Source organism: Periophthalmus magnuspinnatus, chromosome 6 (genome assembly GCF_009829125.3).
Source record: "Periophthalmus magnuspinnatus isolate fPerMag1 chromosome 6, fPerMag1.2.pri, whole genome shotgun sequence".
In the NCBI taxonomy this organism is placed as follows: domain Eukaryota; kingdom Metazoa; phylum Chordata; class Actinopteri; order Gobiiformes; family Gobiidae; genus Periophthalmus; species Periophthalmus magnuspinnatus.
The window spans coordinates 20,108,344-20,131,677 of record NC_047131.1 but is presented as its reverse complement, the minus strand read 5'-3'; the positions used below and the strand labels follow the sequence as shown (position 1 = coordinate 20,131,677).

The 23,334-nt window shown below is 39.3% G+C and overlaps 2 protein-coding genes across 4 annotated transcripts in view; one reads left to right on the top strand and one right to left on the bottom strand.

Annotated features, from left to right (window-relative positions):
- Window positions 1–509: 509 nt before the first annotated feature.
- Window positions 510–18,693, top strand: alx4b (ALX homeobox 4b). Its single transcript, XM_033968190.2, has 4 exons — window positions 510–1,191; window positions 8,418–8,728; window positions 17,521–17,649; window positions 18,341–18,693. Exons 1-4 carry the CDS (start codon window positions 849–851, stop codon window positions 18,659–18,661), a joined length of 1,104 nt encoding a protein of 367 aa, XP_033824081.1. The 5' UTR covers window positions 510–848; the 3' UTR covers window positions 18,662–18,693.
- LOC117371856 (protein mono-ADP-ribosyltransferase PARP6-like) overlaps window positions 9,484–23,334 on the bottom strand; it is a 218,056-nt gene continuing 204,205 nt past the window's right edge. For all 3 annotated transcript variants that reach the window (XM_055222300.1, XM_055222299.1, XM_055222301.1), the window contains one exon: window positions 9,484–9,494. The gene's annotated coding sequence lies outside the window, so the exon portion shown is untranslated. The remainder of the gene's footprint in view (window positions 9,495–23,334) is intronic.

The window sequence follows — 23,334 nt, the reverse complement described above, 5'->3', positions numbered from 1 at the left end:
TGTCTCATTCAGTGCGAAATGGCTTTAAAACAGCTTTCATTGAAAATGTAACTCGGACTTTGTAGGATTATTGCTGTCTCTCCAGAGAATCGCGGCAAATGTGAAAGTTTTTTGGATACATTAAGTAATTTAATATCACCATTTCTCAAATTGTACTCCATAAAGTAATTTAGAGGAATCAGTTCAAGGTGTCCGTGCGTAATGACCCTCTACTTCAGCCTGTAGGCGTTCTCTGTGAATTTAAAAGGTTTATATGATAGACTATATATAGACATTTTTTTTAATTAAATTGCATTGATGGACGTCTCACCTTTTTGCCATTTGAAATTTGCATTTCAGGATACTTCCAAACGCAAAATACTCTCTAAAAGTTGAAGCCGTGTGGGTCTTTCCGAGAGCTCGAATCAAAGGCGCTGTATTCAGATCTAATTACATTAATGTCATGTGTTGTGTCCTCCTTGTGAGCTCGTCCTCCCATTCCTACTGACTGCATAATAGCGTGAGTGGAGCAGAGAGGGCCTACATCAGAGCGCGCGCAGAGCCGGCAGGACACACTAAGCCAATGTCACAGTGTGTCCAGAACGCACCTCAGTGTGGAGCAGGGCACAGCTCACAGATTCTCTTTACCCCACTAAACCTTCAGGGGGCTTTTAGCATTTGTTCAGTCTCTGGAAAACATCTGATTCATTCTTAACCAGATCCAGATGCTGAGCCGTGAGAGCGTGCGTGCGTGAGGGGTGCGTCAGTGCGCTCCTGTCAAAGCGGCAGGGTTTGGGGATCTGAAGTCTGCTTTCTGAGGGGAGGGAAGCGAGCCCAGTGGATTTTTTTCCCCTAAAATCACTTTAGGTATGAACGCAGATCCGTACTGCACACACTGCGATATGACATCGATGGATTCGTATTATAGTCCGTCTACTGCGCCAGCGAGGGACCACCAAACCAACCCATTCAGGACTTTTCCCAGCACCGACACCAAGTACAGTCCAACGTACCTCACCGGCGCCAAGGGCCCGGCGTACGGAGAGAAGTCCCGCAGCCCATTCCAGCCGGAGTGCGTGGCGCTGGATGGCGCCGAGGACGGTACGTTCAAGTATCAACTCTTTATGCAGAGACCCGGCTGCAAAACACCGCCAGAAGGAGACAAACTCCACGCGGACAATGCGCATAACGGCACGCTCATGAACTGCTACGGTGAGTCTCTGTCCTGGAAAGCAATATCTAAATGTACCGTGTGCATAGAAGGAACCGTCAGTCTGAGGCTCTGAATGTCAGCAGGAACAAGAATTAAGCATGCACCACATAGCATTTGTTATAGTAAACAAAACGACCGAATGATCTTCAGTTAACCAAACAAAATCAATGAGCGCGCATTTTACAAGCAACGATAATGTTAAATAAATATTAGCCTATATCTGACAGTAAAAAAAGTAGATTTTTCACACACAAAATATGAGCGTGCAGGGTCACGGGCCATGTTGCTACTCATAATTATAATTTAATTGCTTAAGCTATTTCAGCCACAGTTGAACTACTGAAATTAACAGACAAGGATCATTTAGGCCCTATTTCAATCTAAAATAAAATATAGCCTTGCCTATTTCATTTCCTTATACCAGTGGCCACATCCAAAATGTTACAAAGAAGATCTAAAAAATGTGTGTTTTTTTGTTAATAGCCTATTTATGCAACAATTTCATTGCTCGTTCTACTTTTACGCAAGGTGATAAGAGAAAGTTTTGAAGAACTTTCGGTGGACCGAACTTGACAGAGGCAGGAAGCCTGTTGTACATTAAATGTCATCTACTTCAACATGGGTAAAATTGCAAAAATTTTAAGTAACTCTATTTATATCTTTATTTAGTTTGTTTAATCATGCGATTGTTCTTTTTTTTTAATGCCTAACATGTGATTACTGCAAGATTTAGAGTTGGATGAAAAGCTAGGCCTGACTGTCAAATATAGTAATAGGTCTACGCCGAATAAGCCTGATACAGTCATATTGTCGCCGATATTGGCTGTGCGTAAACAGAAATTGCTTGTGAGCTGTTGAATTAGTTACGCGACTTGCCGCGCATTTTACAGCTTGCCAAATGGGCTAAATAAAAATAAAAATCTCGATAAGAAATAATTGGAGTCTCGCGCTGTCACATATTTCTTGCCTGATTTTGAAATCCTTAAACAATTGTGATTGGTTTGGAGATAAATTGGTTTGGCTGACTGAAGCGCACTGACAGGCGCGTTTAAACAGCGTCCGCATGAACCGCCGCCCGCGCTGGGCTTTTAATTGACAATGTTGCATCCAGATGAAGGCTCCGAGGCTCCGGGGAGGATCCTATGGGCCCGAGCCAAAGCCGCAGGCGTCAACAGGCTTGTGTTGTTATGTGTGGTCTGTGTGGCAGATATACGGCTCACAATGATGACAAAAGTCAATGGGAGTGTGCGCCATGGCAACTTCACCGGCATTGTGTACATGGCAACTCAAGGAGTGCTGGCGTTCAAATATTAAGGAGGATGACTTCACTATAGGATATTACTACGGCCTTAACCCTATTGTTTTGTTATATATTTAATAAATTCAGATTGAGCAAATAGACTGAATGTGCATATTCCCTGTAGATCTGAGAGCGCAGCGATATTTATGGAACCTATACTCACCTGGGTCCAGTAATTACATTTAATTGTATATTTACTTATTTTTATTTATTTAATTATAACTATATCGTATTTAAACAGGTAAAAGAAACCTTGAAATACTTGTGTATGAGATAACGTTTTGGGAATCCTGTCTGCACATTATATTCTGCTCTATTGGAGGTGCACTGTCCCGCTGAGGTTTGGACCATATACCTGCACACACTACATTCACTTAAATAAAAGCCTTGATGGAGAGCAGAGGAATGCAGGTCAGCGCCACAGGAGAGCGGACATTAAGTTAACACAGATGTGTATTTGACTCCTATAGTATTTTTCATACTCAGACCAGACGCCTCATGTCCACTGTACGTGCGCTGATTTAGATTTACTTAACCCCGTCTCTACAACTCTCTGAACAAATAAGCAACTAGTCACATGGAAGTGGAGATTGGGTAATGATTTGACAGGCCTGGAATCTAGACTTTCTCAAGAGCAACATAGATAGACAATGTTTATATGAATCTGCATATTTTTAGAATGAATTTTGGTTTTAGAATTGACAGGAGGTATCCCTTGCAAGAAGGTGCACTTGTCAAACACAGTCAAAACATTAAAGATGCAGTTGGGTTTTTTGGGTTTTGTTTTTTGTTTTTGTTTTTTTAGAGGAAAAAAAGCCAAAGATCTTGAAAATGGTTGATCTCATTTGACACAAAATGACAGATTTATTCTTTATTTAAAGTTATAAAACAACAGTGACAGCTAAATAACAGTGAAACTACTGCTCTTCAAATACTGTAATAGTAGTGTGTAATAGAAATGACACAAAATGTTAAAATGTCAAACCTAAAAGTGTGCGCTCTTTACCTTCTCCAGCTACAAGTTTATCAACAACAACCATCTTGATGAATTATATTGGTGTTTTATATAATGTAAGCAATGTCACTTCGCTGCACATTCAAATAATTAGATGCCACAATGATGTAATAAGGTATTCATAGATATATGATTACTGGTGATAATAGGCTACATTTATTTGAAGAAGCTAACAGTGTTTCTGATTGGTGACTGTCAACATAAGGCCTTAGCAACGCTTTCTATTGTGCAAGTTTGGTCCCATCTCGGCACTCAGTTTTGGAGTTTGAACAAAGCTTTCTGCATATTGGCCCAAAAATAATGGTTGATCTAAATATTGCTGTAGGCCTCCGCGCATTTATGAAAAACAGCTGAGTGGTTGTCATAAATCCAAACGCCAACAGACACTCCTCCCTCAACAGGCACGTCAAGCATCCTCTGATATGTAAAACAATTTTCACAGGGCACGAAAACCAAAACATGACCTCCAAGCGCTCTGGCAGGGCTTAAAAAGATTTCTGTCAAATAAAAGATCCACATTAAAGCGCAAGTAATCAGTGATCACTGGCATGTTGTGTCCATGTTACAAGACACTTGTGGTTGTGTGAATGAGAAGAGGTATAGAATGATGGAGGTAAAACTTCATATGCCGAGGCAAGTCGTTGTATCACATTTTGTACATTTTGAACATATATTGATGCAGTCGCAACTTGATTCCAAAACATAATTCTGATAAGAAACATTAAAAATATCTAAAAGTATTAATGGGTTAAAAAAAAACAACAACTCTATATTGTAAATCAATTAATCTAAAGCGGCTTATAGAAACAGGTTAATTGAGTTCCTGTTTAAAACTGTAAAGCTGAGATGAGTTTATTTATAAGTTTTTACTGTTGAAAAATGACCCAAGGCCAGAAATGTTTTAATAATCACTACGCTACACAACACTACACTAGAGCAGTAGGCAGAGATTCAAACTTGCCTGAATCAAATGAAATAGAACTTTTAATGTATTTCTGATTGAGAGAAAACGTTAAAAATATGTCCCCTTTAAAAATACCTTTTGACATTCATGGCCATACAGTATTGAGATTACAACTTTGTGAATAAGTGAGCATAAGAATAAAGATGCATTAGTACTGCATCCAGTATTTTGTGCAGGTGTTATGTTCGGCACACGCTCGTTGACAGGAGACAGGTACCTGACAGCAGTGAGGTCATGCATCAGGAGGAGCTGAGGCAGATTTGTGCTTTCCCAGAGAATGTGCATTCCTGTGTGATCCGCTGGCATAGATCTCTCCTCCAAAACATCTGGGATCCTCCCGTCCACCCAATTCTATGAGGAAACTACAGACAAGACCAGGGCGAAGGCTAAGAGTAGAGGAAGAGTAGAAGCCAAGACCAAAACATCTGTCCCAATCAGCAGTCCATGTACAGGGCATGAATTGTGGAGGTTAAAGCAACACTATGTAACTTTCTAGAAGAGAAGTGCGGTCCAGTAACTTCAGAATGGAGCCACCCTCTTAGTAACATTTCACAATAGCAAGCAGCAGATTTTCATTTATGTGTTTGTATTGTTGAAAGAAGGCTTGTTGATATCTCTGAACTCTACATGTATGATCTGCTATTCGACTTTATGAGCAGTTGCAAGTAAGTACAGAGCAGTGGGCGGAGATAGAGGGTAGGTGAAAACTGTATTTTTGAGCACTCAAGCCTGGAATGCTGGACAATGCAGGATTACTCATACATGTGTGACTTAATCAAAATACAAATCTGAGTAAGCTAATGATGAGGTAACAGCATAACCAGTATAGCCATTTTTTTATTTGGTATAAAGTAATGAAGTTTGTTGACTGCCATTGTGGGAGTACAGTTTTGGGATGCTCATTCTCCAGCACTCTATTTAAAAGCATTCTCCCTTCCCTATTTAGTGTTCAGTCATTAACCCTTCCCCAGGTTACTAATTTATAGTGTTCCTTTTATTTGGCTTTACTTGACCCTCCCCGTCCTCTTCCATAAAAAACGAGAGGGTGCCCTGCCGCTTTACAACCAGTTAAATTACACTTTGATGTTTTCTCTCTGTTTTCTGCGGTGATTAAATTGCTGACCCTAGTAAACATGTGACCTGGTCTAACTGAAGAGGTCTGTGTCTTGTCAAAAAGTAACTCTGGCAAATTACTGGATAAGCCTGTGATGTTTTTGTACATTTGCATCGCTAATGAACAGGGCTGGAGAATAGCAATCGCAAAAAAACATTCCTCAAAGTGCCAAAAACCTCGAGCTGGAGCCGGTGCGGTGGAATTTTGGCTGCCATGAGAAAGCAGTGTGCAGAAAACTGCAAAAAAAGACAGCTCAGCATGCGGCAATGAGAGCAGATATTTGTGGTGTAGGAGCTAGCGGTTAGCGTGACAGCGAAAGGGGAATTTAGAAAACAAGCATCAAGGTTAAACAGTCCTAATCAGTGTCAAATATAGTTAAAAGTGCACTGTGTAACTTTTTCTGGTGAGGAAAGGTGGTCCATTAGCTGCTCGTCTCCATGGAGATGTAATTACTTTGCCTGGAATGTTTCAAAGTGTTGCATTTTTTCATAACAGGTGTTTCAGTTGTTCAAAAATGACAAAACAACATGCAATCTTACTCTGAGCAGGTTTCTCCTATCCACAGATATGACCAGTAATGTGGCAACCTGGTAGCTTTACCTTCTTGTGTACATGGAGATTCATAAGTTGAATGGCATACTGTGGAGCATTCTAATCAAAGCAATAACAACTCTCTCCACCAGAACAGTTACATAGTGCACATTTAAATACTCTTGACATATGAACATTTCTGCATTCCCTTCACTTTTCTGGCTCTAGCTGTAGCCTTTGCCTGACAGGAAACGTGTCTTGCTCAAGGGCATGCTATAATCTTCTCTTATGCTGATGCAAATGCAAGCAGAACCAAACCATGACCCATCTTGCTGCTTTTCATTGCAGTGGACGGCACTTGTGCCCAGGGCGAAACATATTGAGCAGAGGTGGAGGATAGAGGGGTGGAGGAGGGAGGGAGTTGCTGATGTCAGAACATCTGTCCAAGTGCAGACTGTAAGAGACTCTGACAGGTGGGCCACAGCGGCACAGGGTCACGACCTTCAGCTGCTGATCTGTGTGGGTCCATTAGAATCCTGACTTGGGATAGGGGCCAGAAGGGTAATGGACTGCCAAAATCTGCATATTTCTGCATTTGTTAAAATGACATTCTGAATTTTTAAATATTATTTGCAGACATGATTTGCAGAGTGATTTGTGTGGGTGACTGTTGATTTCTGATTGGCCATATATTAACACCAATATTGTGTTATTTGGAATATTAAATCAACCGAAACATTTTAAACAGGCTTAAAACTGCACTATATAACTTGTCTGGGGGCTGGTACGTAACCTTTTTGTCTCTGTGGAGATGCTTTTGTTTTGCAAAGAATGTTCCACAGTATGGCAATAAACAAATCTATCTTTCATGTATTCAAAATACCTTGGAAAAACATGCATTCATATTGGGTGGGCTTACCTGTCCACAGACCTAACTTGTAACGTGGCCTGGTGTCATCTACTTGTCTTTAGATACATTTACTGCCATACTGTGGAATATTCCAGACGATGCACCATCTCCATGGAGACAAGCAGGTGGCGGGCTATCAACCAGAAAAGCTGCATAGTCCTCCTTTAACGCGTGAGGCTAATGTACTTTGGAAAGAAACTAATTCATTAATAACATTAAAAACATCAACTGTTATAAGAATCAGCCAGTTTGGAAGGAAGCCAAATAAAAAAAAGGGCAAGAAAGTCTTTTCAGCATTGCATTGTGTGAGTGCTGAATAAAGCAATTAACATGATACATGGTTCATAGCTTTATTGTTATATACCTATGTCTGAATGCTTACCAAATAACAACACATTCCAAATTCCAATAGCAAAGTGCTATTGGTCACTTCTTTAGCTTATAGTGCCTGCTCTCTGTTGTATTGGCAGCAACCATCCCAGAGCCCGGCAGCTTATTTATCCACTCCACTGTTTGTTTACTAAAGCAGAAGGGACAGTGCTCCTCCTCTCACACAAACCCTATAGCCTGCATTCGCTGACAGCAACACAGAGCCAGATTTGTCACAGAACGGACGCCACCAAATTGAAGGTGACAATCACAATGTTGTTTACACGTCAGGGCAGAGAAAGACACAGCCTTGCAAACAGGTCTGAGGGATAGGGTTACAGGTGGAGGGATGGAGAGTATAGGGTAGACAGCAGGGAGAGTGGCAGCAGTGTGAGGGTTGTGGCACAGGTCAGACAGATGTGGAGTGACAGGTCTTTCAAACAGAGCGGACTGAGCGTACAACATGAGGGCTTTGAACAGTCAGGAAAACATTAAGGTGCTGTGGGCTTCTATAGGGACTGTCGTGTTGAGTGGATGTTGATGGGGAGCAGGGATTTAAGGTTATCAACATGATTCTGTGCAACTACTTGAAGGATTTATGTAAAAATGAAGGTTGTCTGAAGTTTTACAAATGCCAGAATGATAAGGAATTTCAGTATAGACTTAAACAGACATATGAGTAAGGTACAAAAGTACGATTAGATAATAGATAATAGAAATAACCTTTCTTTTACCTGTTTAAATACAATATAGTAATTGTATAGTAATAAGGAATTGGAGAGGCAGAGAAAGCAGGTCATTTTGCAGCCACAGTGGAGGAGGCGGGGCTCAAGATGTGATTGGTATAACTATGGGCTATATTGACTGAGAGTAACAGACAGATGACAATTGGAAGGAAACATGTAATCCTGGTTGATCCACCTGAGGTGGTTTATTAAAATCCTGAATAATGCAAAGGACCTTTAAAATACATCCAATAATGACTTGACCTGTTTTTCTCCCCATGTATCCGTGACCTCCAGGCAAAGACAGCAGTGGTTTGGGTGAGTCTGACCTGCCCCCCAGCGTGGAGCCGTCTGGGATGGAGAGCAGCTACTTGACCCTGAAGGACTCTGTGAAGGGCCCCACTGAGAGGCCCGGCTCAGACCTACCTAGTCCTTTGGACAAGAGTGAAGCCGAGAGCAACAAAGGCAAGAAGCGACGCAACCGTACCACTTTCACCAGCTACCAGCTGGAGGAGCTCGAGAAGGTTTTTCAGAAGACACACTATCCAGATGTGTATGCACGAGAACAACTGGCTCTGAGGACGGACCTCACAGAAGCCCGAGTGCAGGTATGTTTGGGAGATTTGACTATTACACTGTACATTGAAAGAAAAAGGTTGCTGGATTTGTGTAAAAATAATAATTCACCTTATTGAGAAAATTAGCAATTTTTATAATTGTGTTATTTTTTAATATATAATTTAATTCTGTCTATACAATTACTTCTAAATGCAACGTCCAGTGTTCTTAAAACCTTTTAAATGCCCATGTAATCCCTCAGTCATCCAGGTCTGATCCATAGTAAAAGCCAAAAGTAAAATCTGTCAACTGGACAAAAAAGTTGTCGGAGTGAAGATGTTTCACTGATCATCCAAGCTGGACACTGCCTTACATCTATCTGAAGGGAGGAGCTACTATACTGAAACTAACACACCTGTTTATTTATTTTAAATTTGATTAATTCTATAACAAAAGAACATTCACTACAGTCTGAGCATTATATTGGAGAAGCAAAATAGCCACTTCATAAGAGAATTTATCAACACTGTCATGAGAGCAGCTCAGGACCGCAGTCAGCTGTACATCTCCATCTTTCGCCACTAACCACTCCTTTGAAGACAGTGAGGTACAGATCTTAGCCAAAGAAAAGAAATAGTTTGAGAGGGGAGTTAAAGAGGTTTTTTTTTTTTTTTTTAACTATCCATTTTTGAACAGGAATGTTTATACCTCAATCCTCAGACCCATATTAAGACAACGAAAACAATAGTGCTAGTCCGGGATGCTAATAGGTGTGAGAGCACCCATTAGGGGCCTGAATGATTATGCTAAATATGACTCAGGCACAGTTCACTTAGTGTAGCTCATTAGACCTAGCCAACAAATAGAAACTGTAAATTAAAAAAAAATAGGTTACAGTGTAGTGTTAGTTTCAGTGTAGTTAGCTCCTCCCTTCAGACAGACGTAAGGCGGTGTCCATCAACAATCTGACCAGAACTGAAGAAGCGGCTCGGATGAGCAGCAAAACGTCTTCACTCTTACAACTTTTTTGTCCAATTGACAGATTTTACTTTTGGCTTTCACTTTGGCTTTTTCTAAAGTAAAAGAACTACACAAGCACACTCTTGAATTTCCCACAGTTGTGTATTGTTTAAATTAAATACAGAGAGAGAGAGAGAGCACAGGTACAGTGACACACAACCTGTTTGGAGTTGGACAGTGTGAACACTTATTCCACTGAAGAAGCTCTGGTCTCTTTCTGTGGACATAGGAATAAGACATGATTATCATATGATTATTTGTGTTGTACACATTTAAATACTTAAATCACCTATTACTCACCATGTGCTTTTCTTCATAAAACACATTCAGTAACTGGTAGGGCATCAGGTACAAGGTCCTCCTACTGCTACACCACCCTATAGAAACAAGTGGTAAATGTTTACAAGGAAGCATATGTTGAAAATATATATAATTCTGTTAAAATCATTTTAGTTGGTTTATTTACTTTCTTCCTCTGTGTGGCTGTGTTTTGGTTGTTCTCAAACCTCTTTCTGAAAGATACAGGAATTTTTTTTTTTTTTAAGTTTTTTATTTATTTTTTTATTTTTTTATGTTAACTGATACACTCACTTGCAGAATGATGCACAAAGTATAACATTGATTAGCTTACCCACAACTACAGCAGTGCTCTGGATATCACTCTTTGTTTGCACCCTGGAAGTAACACATTCAAATCTTACTACAATTGTCACACTCTTATAGATGGGCAGTCATGCAAACAATGTGTTGTATGGAAATAGCCCTTACACTGACCTTAATTTCAAATAAAGCAAACACGTGTTTACAATGACAACATTCTAGGCCAACAAGTTTATAACATTGCTAATTTCTTACCTCCAAACCAGCTCTCATAAACCAATCCACACTGCAGTGAAAATCCTCCCATAAAAGTCCTGTGAACATTTGAATTTACCCTCTAAAGGTTTTGAGGATTCTCAAGGGAAGAGCTTACCAGAAATGATAATGTCATGTTTAAAAACAAGTAAAAATTGTCTTGCCCCAGAATAGATGCTGTAAAGACAGTTTATAGGGTCAAAATAGGATGTAGACCCAAGTTTGTTTGTTTTTTTTAATCATCAACCACACAGTAGTGCTGGTGCATGGTTAGCATGCTAATTGTTTTTAGCAGCAGTGTGATTCCAAAACTCTTCTGAAAGTTGTGAAACATGCATATAAATGAATTGCGGTTAACAATTAGGATGCTATGAAAGTCAGGAATAACTTTGTTAATAACGGTTTAAAAGGAAGTAGTTTTTTCATGTTTTTAAAACTGCAAAAATCAGGTACAGCACCTTTAATGTTAGTTTTAACGGGGTAACCATTGTTTTTTCAAGCAACCACTTGTTCATGAAAGATCAAATTTGCCCTATGATCTGTAATTTCAGTGGAGCACCCAGATATTCTCCAGATTCAGATCCAGGATCCTGGTACCTAGCTGGAGGATAAACCTGTGCATGTTTATTCAGATGTCTCAGATAAAATACATAGTCAGATGTTTTGGAAAGTTACGTAACTAACCAACACATCCAAATATTTAGTTACTTTGACTTTGAGATACGTCATGCTTTCTGCCCATTACGGCGACTCCGGAACCTGGACCCACTCAAACTCATATTGAATTTGCAGAAATAAGATTCAAAACTACGATTAGTAAAACTCCAGCTTGCAGTGTGAGCGCAGCCTGGTTGCATGTGTACAGGCTCTTGGGGTCCTGACGCACAGGGAGAGCTGGTCTGGCACACTGTCAGTAAACTCTGGGAACAGCACATAACAGATCCCATTGTTCGGCATCTCCTCTGCTCACCAGTTGTGGATGGGAGTGGGAATGTTGGGAATACATGCTACAGGCTTTATCAAAAGGTCAAAGTTCAAGGGTTTCTCTCCAGAGCCGCCATGTTGAAACTACACCACAGCATGCGTCGCTCTGTTGAGGGAAAAAAAAACACATGGAAAAAAAAGACAAGCCATCGGGACTATTTGCGAGGATATAAAAAACACTTTGACATGCCAGCTCCAATTTCCAGGGCCAGTTGGAGACATAGTCAGGGACAGCCAACCTGGTCTGTGCTTTGTGGTGGTACAGTAAAATAAGTGCATTCATGTTGCCTTCACACAGCCCTATTCCCAGATGAATATAATTACCTTCTTCATATGACAGCCACACTATGTTGAGTCACTGTGCGGTTTGACCCGTCGTTTTAAAATCATAGCCCAAAAGTATGCACGCAATCAAGACTAAAGCCCCCAATTTCAACTGAAGGTCCATCACGACAAAGTCCAGGGATGTGCAATTGTAGATGGGGCACTCCGAGCTTGGCAAGAGATCTTAAAAACTCTTTTGAACTCACAAACAACTGGATCCTGTGGTACAGATGTGTTCTCCCCAAATGCCAATGTCAAGGTCTTGTAGTTTCAGTCTGAGTTTGATGATAAATGTCTTCATAAAGTCGCTACAGTTTGGTGTAATCACTTCTGCAGTGACTGGTTTATTAAGTTCTATTAGCCTTCAAACTTGAACCTGAAGTTTTTTTTATGGAGAGCCAGTCTATCAATCGAGTCGGTCCTGGATGACAGCGATGAGGTGAGATGGTAGGACTTCAAAGCTGCTTTTGGAGCGGTGCACTCTGAACCCCCTCGCTCCCTCCTCGTCTCCTGGGCAACCAGTTCTGGAGCATAAATAAAGCTCTTTAATGGCCTGTAAGCTGCCTTCTGCTGTCAACGTCTTTAGCAATTACTGTATGCACGCCTCCAAACTCCAAATGCACTGAACTCACAGACGTCTCTAAATAATATTTTGTGGAAATTAGTTTGTTTTGGAAATTCAGACGAAAATCTCTACTAAAGCTGTAACTTTTCTGGTGAAGGGTCTGCCACTTGCTTGTCTCTATAGAGATTTTATTATATTTTGGCTATAATGTTCCTCACTATGTCATTAAACTTACAAGAAGGTGATGCCGGGCCAACTGTCATTAAATTTACAAGAAGGTGAAGCCGGGCCAAATCACAGGTCAGATCTGTGGAGAGACTTACATGCGTACAGTGAGTAAAGAATGCTTTTTTTTTTTTTTTTTTTTTTTAAATAAAACTGAATAAATGCAAGATAAGTGTAATGCCATAGTGTAGATCATTCCATGGAGAGAAAAATTACATAGTGCATCTTTAATTGGAAAATATTCTAGGCTAAAAGTTCCCGTTAAAAAGCTGGGAAGTTTATAGAGACGGGAATTGGACACATGGAGCAACAAAGGACACATCTGACTTCATAATATTCCTGAATGATCTTTATGCCAAAGTATTCAGCTTGGTCTCAGTCGCACTGGCTTTCAATGTGAAACATGATACACTGCAATGGTAAGCTCGCAGCAGTGCACATGTTTTGTTTATATTGTGGACTGGCTGTCGTTTTAATTGTTTGTTTATTGACTCTGAGCCTCCAGTAAGTATTTGAGATCAGACAAAGCATTTAGCATCGACTAACTTTCAGATTACAGCCATAACGTTGTACATGACAGTGTTTTGAGTGACTGGTGTGTGTATGAAGCTGGTCGGTCTCTTTCGTCTGCACGCCTTTGGAGAGGTCAGGAGGGTTAGCCGTGGAAAGCTAAGGGCTTAGGCGTCAGGAAATTAAACATGAAATGAAAACAAGCTCCGGTTTGAACATTCTCCCATCTCACTTTCCAATATCCCCACTTCCCCCCAGTGACTTAAAAGGAGGAGGCGGCGGGAGACATGGCGTTGGGGTCAGGGAGAGACAGAGAGAGAGAGAGGGGCGAGTGTCACATCAAAATGAACAGATGAGTTATTTGTCATAATTAAAAAGAATTTAGGCTATTCTATAAACAAGGCATAAGCTTTTGGGGAGATTTAGCATTTAACTATAACATATGCAAATCCTGATTTTAGAGTTTCTTCATATTAAACTGCAATATTTATCCAAAAAGGCTTACTGGTCCATTCTTGTTCAAAATATTTCACCACAGCAGATTTTTGTATGGCAAAATTGCTATGAGACATTTTTTTTAAAACCTGCAGGCAATATTTTTAACCCTACATGCAACAGGACAGATTTTTTGAATAAACACACACACAAGTACTTGAAGAAAAGTGGGCGTAAGTGAAAATTTCTGACCAGTCACGTCTCACATGCAGGACAATACAGGATTATTAAAAAATGTATGAATCAATATATGAATACAACTTTGAGTAAGCTGTGGAACACTCTTATAACATGGTTAAAATCTTGTAAAAGTTTACATAACATGTCTCATTTAAACACTATTAGACAATTAATATAAACAAAAGAAGTAATTACAAAAGTTTTCTCTGCTTTTTCCTGTACTGTGTCTCTTAAGATTATATAAAAAGCTATGATGTTGAGACGACCAAAGAAGGACCAGAGAGAGGAGACATGCTGAATCTTAAACAATAATAGAGTATAATCCTGTGGGGCCAACTACACAAGCTGGGACCCCTTTAAAACATATGATATAATGCAAAGGCCAGCGACCCCTCACCTTGACATTGGGGTTGAGTCACAAACTTGAGTATCAGTTTACGCTCTGTGAGGCTGTCCTGTCGCCGCTGAACGAGGAATGTGGAGACGGACGACATCTTTGTGTCAGCTTTTCCAAAAACATGATGCCAGAAAAGACCGTATATGGGCTTAAAGCTGAAGAATTTTGGAAGGGACTTTTCAGCTTGATAAGACTTGACAATCACATAAAATACACATTTATAGGTTCATGGTTGAAGGCTCAAGGTTACTTTAGATGTACCTGTAACTATATATATATATATATATATATATATATATATATATATATATATATATATATATATATATATATATATATATATATATATATATATATATATATATATATATATATATATATATACACATACACACATACACACACACCACACATACACACATATATAGGTAGATAGATATAAATATAGATATATATGTTAGGGTTTTTTTCATCTAATGAAGCGATGGATAGCTGACCTTTTGAAGGGGGACATATAATGCAAAAACAACTTTTAAGACCTTTTATGTTGTAATTGTTTTGCCTTCTCATTTACCCACTCAAAGTTGTTTTCAGAGTGACTCATGCATCTTTATTCTCTTGTATTCAAGACTATTGCTGCAAATATTCTGTTTTCCCCTACCCTCCATATATGCCCACCTCAGACTGTAACTATCCACAGAGGGTGTACCGTGAAAGGGCTGGCGTAAATCAGTCCTGTAGTTTTCAACTGTAAGTCAGCAGACTTAGTTCTTTTATTAAGTTGTATAAGATAAATATTGTGATTTATCGTGTCCAAAAGATAAAATCATGTTTTTGTCAAAGATCATGGATGTCAAATAAAAATAAAAATTTATTTTACAAAAAACAAAACCTAATTATTAAACATTTTGGATCTGTTTCAATTTGGAATATGTCACTTTTGCACTACGCCATTTGTTTTGTTCAAATTTTACTAACAAATGAACATACCATTTGTTGAGAAATGGCTTGCGATGGAGTTTCCAATTCTTCAAGTGACTTTAAATTACAGCCATTAAAGTTCATTGTGTCGAAGTCTCCCGGGGATTTGAAGAGGTTGACTGAGGGGAAATTGCATGTGAGGGATTGAGAAAACCACAGGCTGATTGAGGTTGGGAATCAACTCTGGATCCAAGCACAGACTCAGAGATGACAGAACAGGACTTTGAAGAAGATCTCTCTCTCTCTCTCCCTCTCTCTCTCTCTCTCTCTCTTTCTCTCTCCCTCTCTCTCTATCTTTCTCTCTCTCTCTCACTCTCGCTCCCTCTCTCCCTCTTTCTCTCTCTTTCTCTATCTCTCTCTTTCTCTCTCCCTCTCTCTCTCTTTCTCTCTCTTGCTCTCTCTCTCTCTCACTCTCGCTCCCTCTCTCTCTCTTTCTCTCGCTCTCTAGGGATGAAGAGAATCAGAAGTAAATAGAAACAAAGTGACTCACTGTTACCACTCTGCATAATGTAAAATGTTGTAAAAATAAATACATAAATAAATAAAAAACCATCACAGACAAAATATAGTCTATTATATATAAAATGATTTGTTGGTCTCCCAGGCAAAAACAAGATATGAAATTATAATTGACATTCTTCTAAACTGTTCATGCAAGCTGGATGTTGCAAGCAGTTTTCCATAAAAACACAACAATGACATTTCTGGGAGTATACAAAAAAGTTACAGCTGCATTTTTCCTGTCAGAACAGCTTCCATTGTGCTCGGTAGCCTGCACTTGGTCTGTCAGCAGGTGTGGTGTGCACCCGCTTTTTGTGAAGTAGCGTGTCCAAGTAGATTTGCAGACACCAAATTTACCATCAACTTCAGACTTCATATTACTCATACAATATTTCTACAAATACAAACCACAAAGACAAAATGGCCAAAAGAGAAGTTTTTTGCTAAAAATCTGAAATTTTGTTCTGTGTTTTCATTGATAATTTGAGGGATTCCCCTTGGACCCCGCTGTGCGTACATGTGGGAGAGAGCATACCCCTCTGTAGTGATTTATGGGCGACTATGGGCCCAGATGTGGATCTATTGGCACTGACAGCCTAAAGGGAGGCAGACCCTGAGAATCAAAGAGAGAAGCACAGGGAGACTGCATTTTAAGACACGTCAAGTCTTAACCTGGACTTTCATCTACACCACTATTTATTCTCCTGCTCTTCACTTTATGAGCTATAGTTTGTCTCTGTTGGGCTACACTTAACTGGGCTGCTCTCATGACACAACTGCCATAATATCAGTGGAGATGCACACCAAAAATCTGATCATTATCTGATTTCTGGCATTTTGTTTTGTTTTTGTTTTTTCTTTTACTTTTTTTAACTGAAGCATAAGCATAAAAAGTTCTTTATTAGTTTGTTATCTGATTTCTAGAGTTTGATTTTTGAAATATAATGTAAAAGTTACATCTGATGTGTGTGATATGATTTTTTTCGAGGTTTTGATGAGGAAAATTGTGCCAAAAAGAGCAAACTACTGTTTCAAAGATTAAAGATAAATTGTTTTTGTTTTAAATTCATTGTACTTTATCTTCCAAATAGCAGTACCAGTTTAAAAATCCATTGATTAACTGACACATGTCAGCAGGTGTTTTTGATGATCAGATTTCTCTTACGCCTGCCACACACTACAGGATTTTTCAGTCTTTAACAATTTTTAAACTTGGGACAAAAGCCAGAGACATGAGGAGAATCATATGAGATTTCCAAGCACAAAGACTGTAGAGAGGAGACCACACACTACAGGTTAAAAACAAATTAACAAAGCCAGCGCACTCACTGTTTCTTGTCTGGAGTAAAATGACTCGCTTAGAGACTCTCATCTGTTCAAAAGATCAGAATTGCACTTCTAGTTTAGATGAAAGTCAAAACGGTGTTATGAGGGGAGTAATAAAGTCGTCTTTAAATTATTTTCATTGGTTCCTGAGTTTGTATCTTGCTTCTCTGTGTCCGTCATTCCGTCCACCCCTGGTGCTCTGTTTTATTGGATAGTGTAGTGGTGGTGTTGTTTTGTGGTTATATGACCGAGCAGCTCAGAGTTGCACAACACACACGAGTGCAGCAGATTCAAAGTTGCATATGAGGATCTGAAGTCAGGTCACGCCTCTCCGGGTCCTAAATTGGGCAAATTATCCTGTAGTGTGTGGTGGGGTTTAGACATGTAAATACACACCAAAAATCAGATCTAATTATCGGGTTATCTGATTGTAAACATACCTGATATTTGTTAGCTGATGTGTTCTTATGATTCTGCAGGTGTGGTTTCAGAATCGCAGAGCCAAATGGAGGAAGAGAGAGAGGTTTGGTCAGATGCAGCAGGTTCGCACACACTTCTCCACAGCTTACGAACTGCCCCTCCTCGCCCGGCCAGAGAACTACGCACAGGTATGAGCAAATAGTTTTATACTAAGTTTCTGACTGCAACTCATTCCCATTTCTAGCAGCAGCAGAAACATCAGCCACCTCAGACTATCAATCTCCTAATTTTCCTAAAAAAATCTTCATATTCATTATTCCATTGCCAACATCACTAACTTACCATAGTATTAGCCTCTCATAGCATAACTGTCATTATTCAGAGTAATTTTTCAAGGTTTTCCGGGAAACTACAAAAATAAACTGCTTATGTCATTAAGATGACTCAAACAAACTCAAAGTCCAAGGAACACCTCTTTATATGTGCCATGAAGTAATAAAATACAATTTGGCACAAAATGACAATAAAATAAGATATATTTTCTGGTTGACTAAAACCATTATGCAATAAGTTGACTTAACATGCTTGTCATTTTAGCTCACTAAAACTAAAACAACTAAAACAGTAATCATTTGACTAAACACTTACCACCAAATATCTTAAATCTATGGAGATAATAACTTTAATGCCACATTCCAGGCAAAGCATTAACATCTCCCTGGAGACAAGAAGGTGGCAGACCCTCCAGCAGAAAAGTTACATAGTGCAATTTAAATGAAAAATTATTTTAGTCAAAAGAATAGGTCTAAAACTAAATTAAAATATCAATTAATACAAACAAAAATGTTACAAAACGCCTCTAATTTCCTTCTCTCTTAGATCCAGAACCCCTCATGGATCAGCAGCACTAGTGCAGCCTCCCCTGTACCTGGATGTGTGGTGCCCTGTGACACTGTCCCATCCTGCATGCCTCCACACCCCCATGCTCCCAGCAGTGTGTCTGACTTTCTGGGCGTTCCAAGCCCTGGCAGCAGTCACATGGGACAAACGCACATGGGCAGCCTCTTTGGTGGGCCCACCATGACAGGAGGCATCAACGGTTACGATCTTAACGTCGACCCTGATCGGAAGTCGTCCAGTATAGCCGCACTGAGAATGAAGGCCAAAGAGCATAGTGCTGCCATCTCCTGGGCAACATGATGGGAAGAGCACCCCCCACCCCCACCCCCTTTCCAAACCCCCTTCTGAAAAGTGGGGAGTTTTCTGAGAGCACTAATGATGATAACCCAAGAGGAGATAGAGGAGGCCATTGCAAGTCCATTGATAACAGCTGTTACGGTGACATTCAACAGATGAGAGACTGTCTGATTCTTCATCTCTCAGGTCACATTGAACTTTTGTGCCTACATAACTGACTGATAAACTACAGTGTTACATGCAGTTAAATAAGCAATATTATCCGTTTACACATTCACTTGTAAAAAACAGGTAAAGTTTTGCCTTACAGAACCTTGCCATATTTTATTGTTTACTAACCTAATGTTGCAGGCTGGAACTCACATGAATCCATCTTGTACGGCTTCAAGTCTAGTCAAATTTTGGTACCAAGTAAAGCAAAAAACAATTTGTTTAATCATCAAAGCATGTCAATCAGCTGTCATTGGCTAAAACACTGTTAAGAGTCCCTCTTCTTCCTGAACAATATTGACAGAAGCCATTCCTGATTGACAATAGGTGGAACTCATTTCAGAGTGCTACACATATCGATCTGCCATTAGCCAGGTGAATTGTTTACAAGATTCTTCGCACATAATTTGCCATTTCAGTATTGTGGCCAACAATGGCATTTTGCTGTATATAAAGACACATGTTAAACTGCTTTTCTGGGACAGAAGCCAAAGCAGCAATGCCTTTCCTCTCTTCAGACTTAACTCTCCTAGCTTTCCCAATGCATTCAAACTGTAATCAGGATGGAATAACCTAAAGTTATCAATTCTATATCATTTCAAAAAACTTTTTATGGAGTGCCTTGGGATTTTTAACATGGTCTAATAACTTCACCTGCATATGCACCATTGACACAACCCATAAAAGCAAGGAATGCGTTCTGAGGACCGTGGAGTCAAGGTGGTCTATTCCAGTTGCTTGGGCGATGGGTGATGCATTGGCAGTGATTTCAACCCACTGTGTCACTTCCTCCCCCAGGTTGTCCCCCCACATATCCCTCAAGTCCTCCCCCTCTCAGACTATATGGATTCAGGTTACAGGAAATACCCGTCTTCTCCAATAGACGAAGCACAGCAGCAGCCTTCAACACCAGCGCACCTCAGTCGCCGTAATCAGCCACCAATGGGAATAGACACACTTGGTTAAGTTCAAAGTGGACCGTGTGCCCCGCAAATGTATGAACACGAAGGACATGGCGAGAACAGACTGCCGTCATCAATTTAAGCTGTGATGGTTTTAGCTGGAGCCTGTCGAATGCCAGAAACTGCAAACCAAATCAGTGGTTTTAAAATGAGGTAATGAGATGACTGTAGGGGGAAATGTGGAGAGGCTAGCCAGTGATTGCAAGAGGGTCGCAGTTTGATAGCCCTGAGAAATGGATCTGTCAACATAACTGGACGGCAAGCAATGATTAAAACTCATCAGTCTTTTGGGTTTGATAAGACTGGTTTTGAGAGTTGGAAAGTTGGCCAGTGGTGCTAAAACATCAGATTGTTTTGGAAATTACAACAATTTAATTAGGTTCAAATTTAGTTCTATGATTTTTAGTAATGATTTCACACCTCAAGCCATTTAAAAATCTCAAGCGGCCAAATGTTTTCTCAGCGGCAAGCAGATGGTCATAACAGAGATGTAACCTCATCATTTACAGTATTGTGCAAAATAGGTGTGAAAATAATTCCCCAAGTTGTCCCCAGATGGGTCAAGGTCGAGACAGTTTATTTTTTATGTGAACCCATGTCCGAATAAACACAACTTTACAACACAGTAATACCAAGGTAATATGATAGAAATGGCACAATAACTAAAAGTATAATTATGTTTTGTCATTCAACTTTATTTCATGGATCCTCTTGATAGATCCTAATCCAGTATGTAGAGTCTAACACACACTCACTCTAGCACACACCACATTGAAACTGTGATTAAACCTGGACTAGAGCAGGGCTAAACCAGGACTAGAACAGGACTCAGTGTGTGAATGCATCCTAAATATTTTCTTTATCCCTCACTTTCCTTGTTACCATGTTATTTCCATCCTATTACCATATTATTACAAAACATTTAGATAAAGCAAGCTAATTTCTTTAAGTTTTCTTTTTATTATTTCTTTTGGACCTTTGCACAGTACTGTAAACATAATAAATGGCTATACTCTGGTTGAAAGACTGGTGGGCAATTCCAATGTCCAATATCCCAACAGGATGTGGTCTAAATTCATGTATGTTTGTGCTCTGGAGAGCTGTCTTTTGCTCTGGTGCAGCTCTGTCCATTTTGATACTACTGAAATTAAGCAGTTATGATGTTGTATTGTGTGAATATGAACTATAGCTGATACTGTTGTTTTGCTTGTACATATTTTTGCTCATTTGTCAAATAATAGACTTCTGGAAACAGGCCTATTAAGTATTATATCCAGGGTTAACTCTGACAGTGTTAAAATGCTTTTCTAACTCTCCTATGCAGCTTTTTATAGGTTAACTTTTCTAATCTTTTCCTAAACCATATTGTGCATTTTCACGAGGTGCCTTGCTGTAAATTATTGAGTGTATAAACTCCAGTGGGACAATGAAGCTTCCCATAAGGCCGTCCATATTAACACTGCAATGAACTATGATGCATTCAAGTTGAAGGACAATGTTGTACAGAATTGACTTTTCTTTTGGAGTGAATATGAAATAAATAAAATAATTTCTTGAATTAAACATTGTCTCATTAAAGATCTATTCTGTAACCTTGCATGAGCAGCAGCACTGGACAATTTATCCTACATTATTTACCTTAGGTTTGGATGGGACAAAAATATAGAATTGACTACAGCAAGGATATGCAAACTCTAAAAATAATATAGGTCTGTGATTTGGTTATACTGTTGTAAATCTAAAGACCTTCACCAAGACATTACAAGCGCATTGTTTGTGTTTTGGTCAGTTTAAGAAGTTTGACTCATGAAGTTGAGTAGAACTAGTGTCTTATGAGGGTGTATCCTTGACTGGTCTTGACTGGTTTGGTTTTGTGGTAGTCCTGGTCCAAATCTGGTCTAGTTCAGGTTTAGTTTCAAGTATGCAACATTTTGAAGACTTTTCCATTAAAAAGGTACATGTTTTGTTTTACATTGTTACCGGTAATTGTTTTGGCAACCGTCCTCATTTTTCAATCATTCTGAAAGTCCCGAACAGTCCCAATTCAATGTGTGTGGCGTGTGTAAGACTTAACGCACACCTTAAATATATATATATATATTTTTAAGTATATTTTAAAATGTAATGTCAAAGGATTTGTCATGCAGCAGTAGATATCTATGCATTCAGTTGATTATGTAATATTTTGATCTCAAGGAATATGTTATATAAATAAATATTTGTCTTGGCATCTTCTAACCTGATATGAAGGTGTGAATATGTGATCCATTCTACTTGGATTTATAAGTGTGGTTAGCATGCTAGTTGTCGTAGCATTAATGCTCTGGTCTCTGAAAATTGTGAAAAGTGCTTATAAACTCATCACGGTGAATAATTAGGATGCTCGGAATGCATAAGGTAAGTGAGGAATAATTTTAGACCACTGCAAACCATTTTTTCATGTAAAAATCAGGTACAATGTCTTTAATCTTTTTTATTGCCAAAAAAAATACATGTCAAACTATAATTGGCTTGGCATCTTCTAACCTAATATGAGGGTGGAAATACGTGATCCATTCTTCTTGGTCCCATCAGCAGCCTCCACCAGAAGGATGCTCCTGTTGACCATTAGACCAGAGTTAAACGTAATAGTTTGAATGGGCCTTAAATATCTCCAGGTGGTCTTTGTAACTGCCTGGCCATAGTCCGCCCTGTAAGGAATCTGTCATGCAATACAGTACGCTACATTGTTTTGGACACATGTTCTTTGTTTGGGAACTCAGTCATGCAACACATAATGGTCTGCAACAAAACATTTTCATAAGACATCCCAAATCCTCTTTAGAATAACAAAATGTCAACAGGGACAATATGATCCTCCGTGGTGGCACACAAGTTTAGCTCAACTCTGCAGAAAGCGCCTAGAAGTGGAAAAAACTAACAATTTTTTGTTCCATTATTATTTTTCCTGTGAGAATATTTTGTATTACAAGTTGTGCAAGAGTTTAACTGAAACAATGTGTATGCTTGACAACTGATTCTGTCTTATAGTCACCAACAGTTTGAACCAAACCTGACCTATGAACTCCAAATCTGAGCATATAAGGACAATATGAAGAAATAAGAAGAAGAAATAATAAGACACCTTAATTAATTTTAAAGAAGCACTATGTAACTATTGTGAAGGGCCCGCCGCCTGTTTGTCTGCCTGGAATGTTCTACATAGTATGACATTAATCTTATCTATCTCCATGGAGACAAGCAGTTACAGGTGAGCTCTGCAGAGAGGCAGGGAGAGAGAACAACGATAAGAATGTATGTTTTTCAGCTTTTCTTAAGCAATATAAACAACTGCAATCAAATAAATGTCTGATAGGCCAGTTTAATGCTATGTGGAACATTCCAAAGCAATCAAATCTCCATGAAGACAAGCAGGTAGTGGAATCCCATATGAAAAGTTACATATTGCACCTTTAATATTCTGGATAACAAAATATTGACCACAGACTAAAATTTTGCAAACGG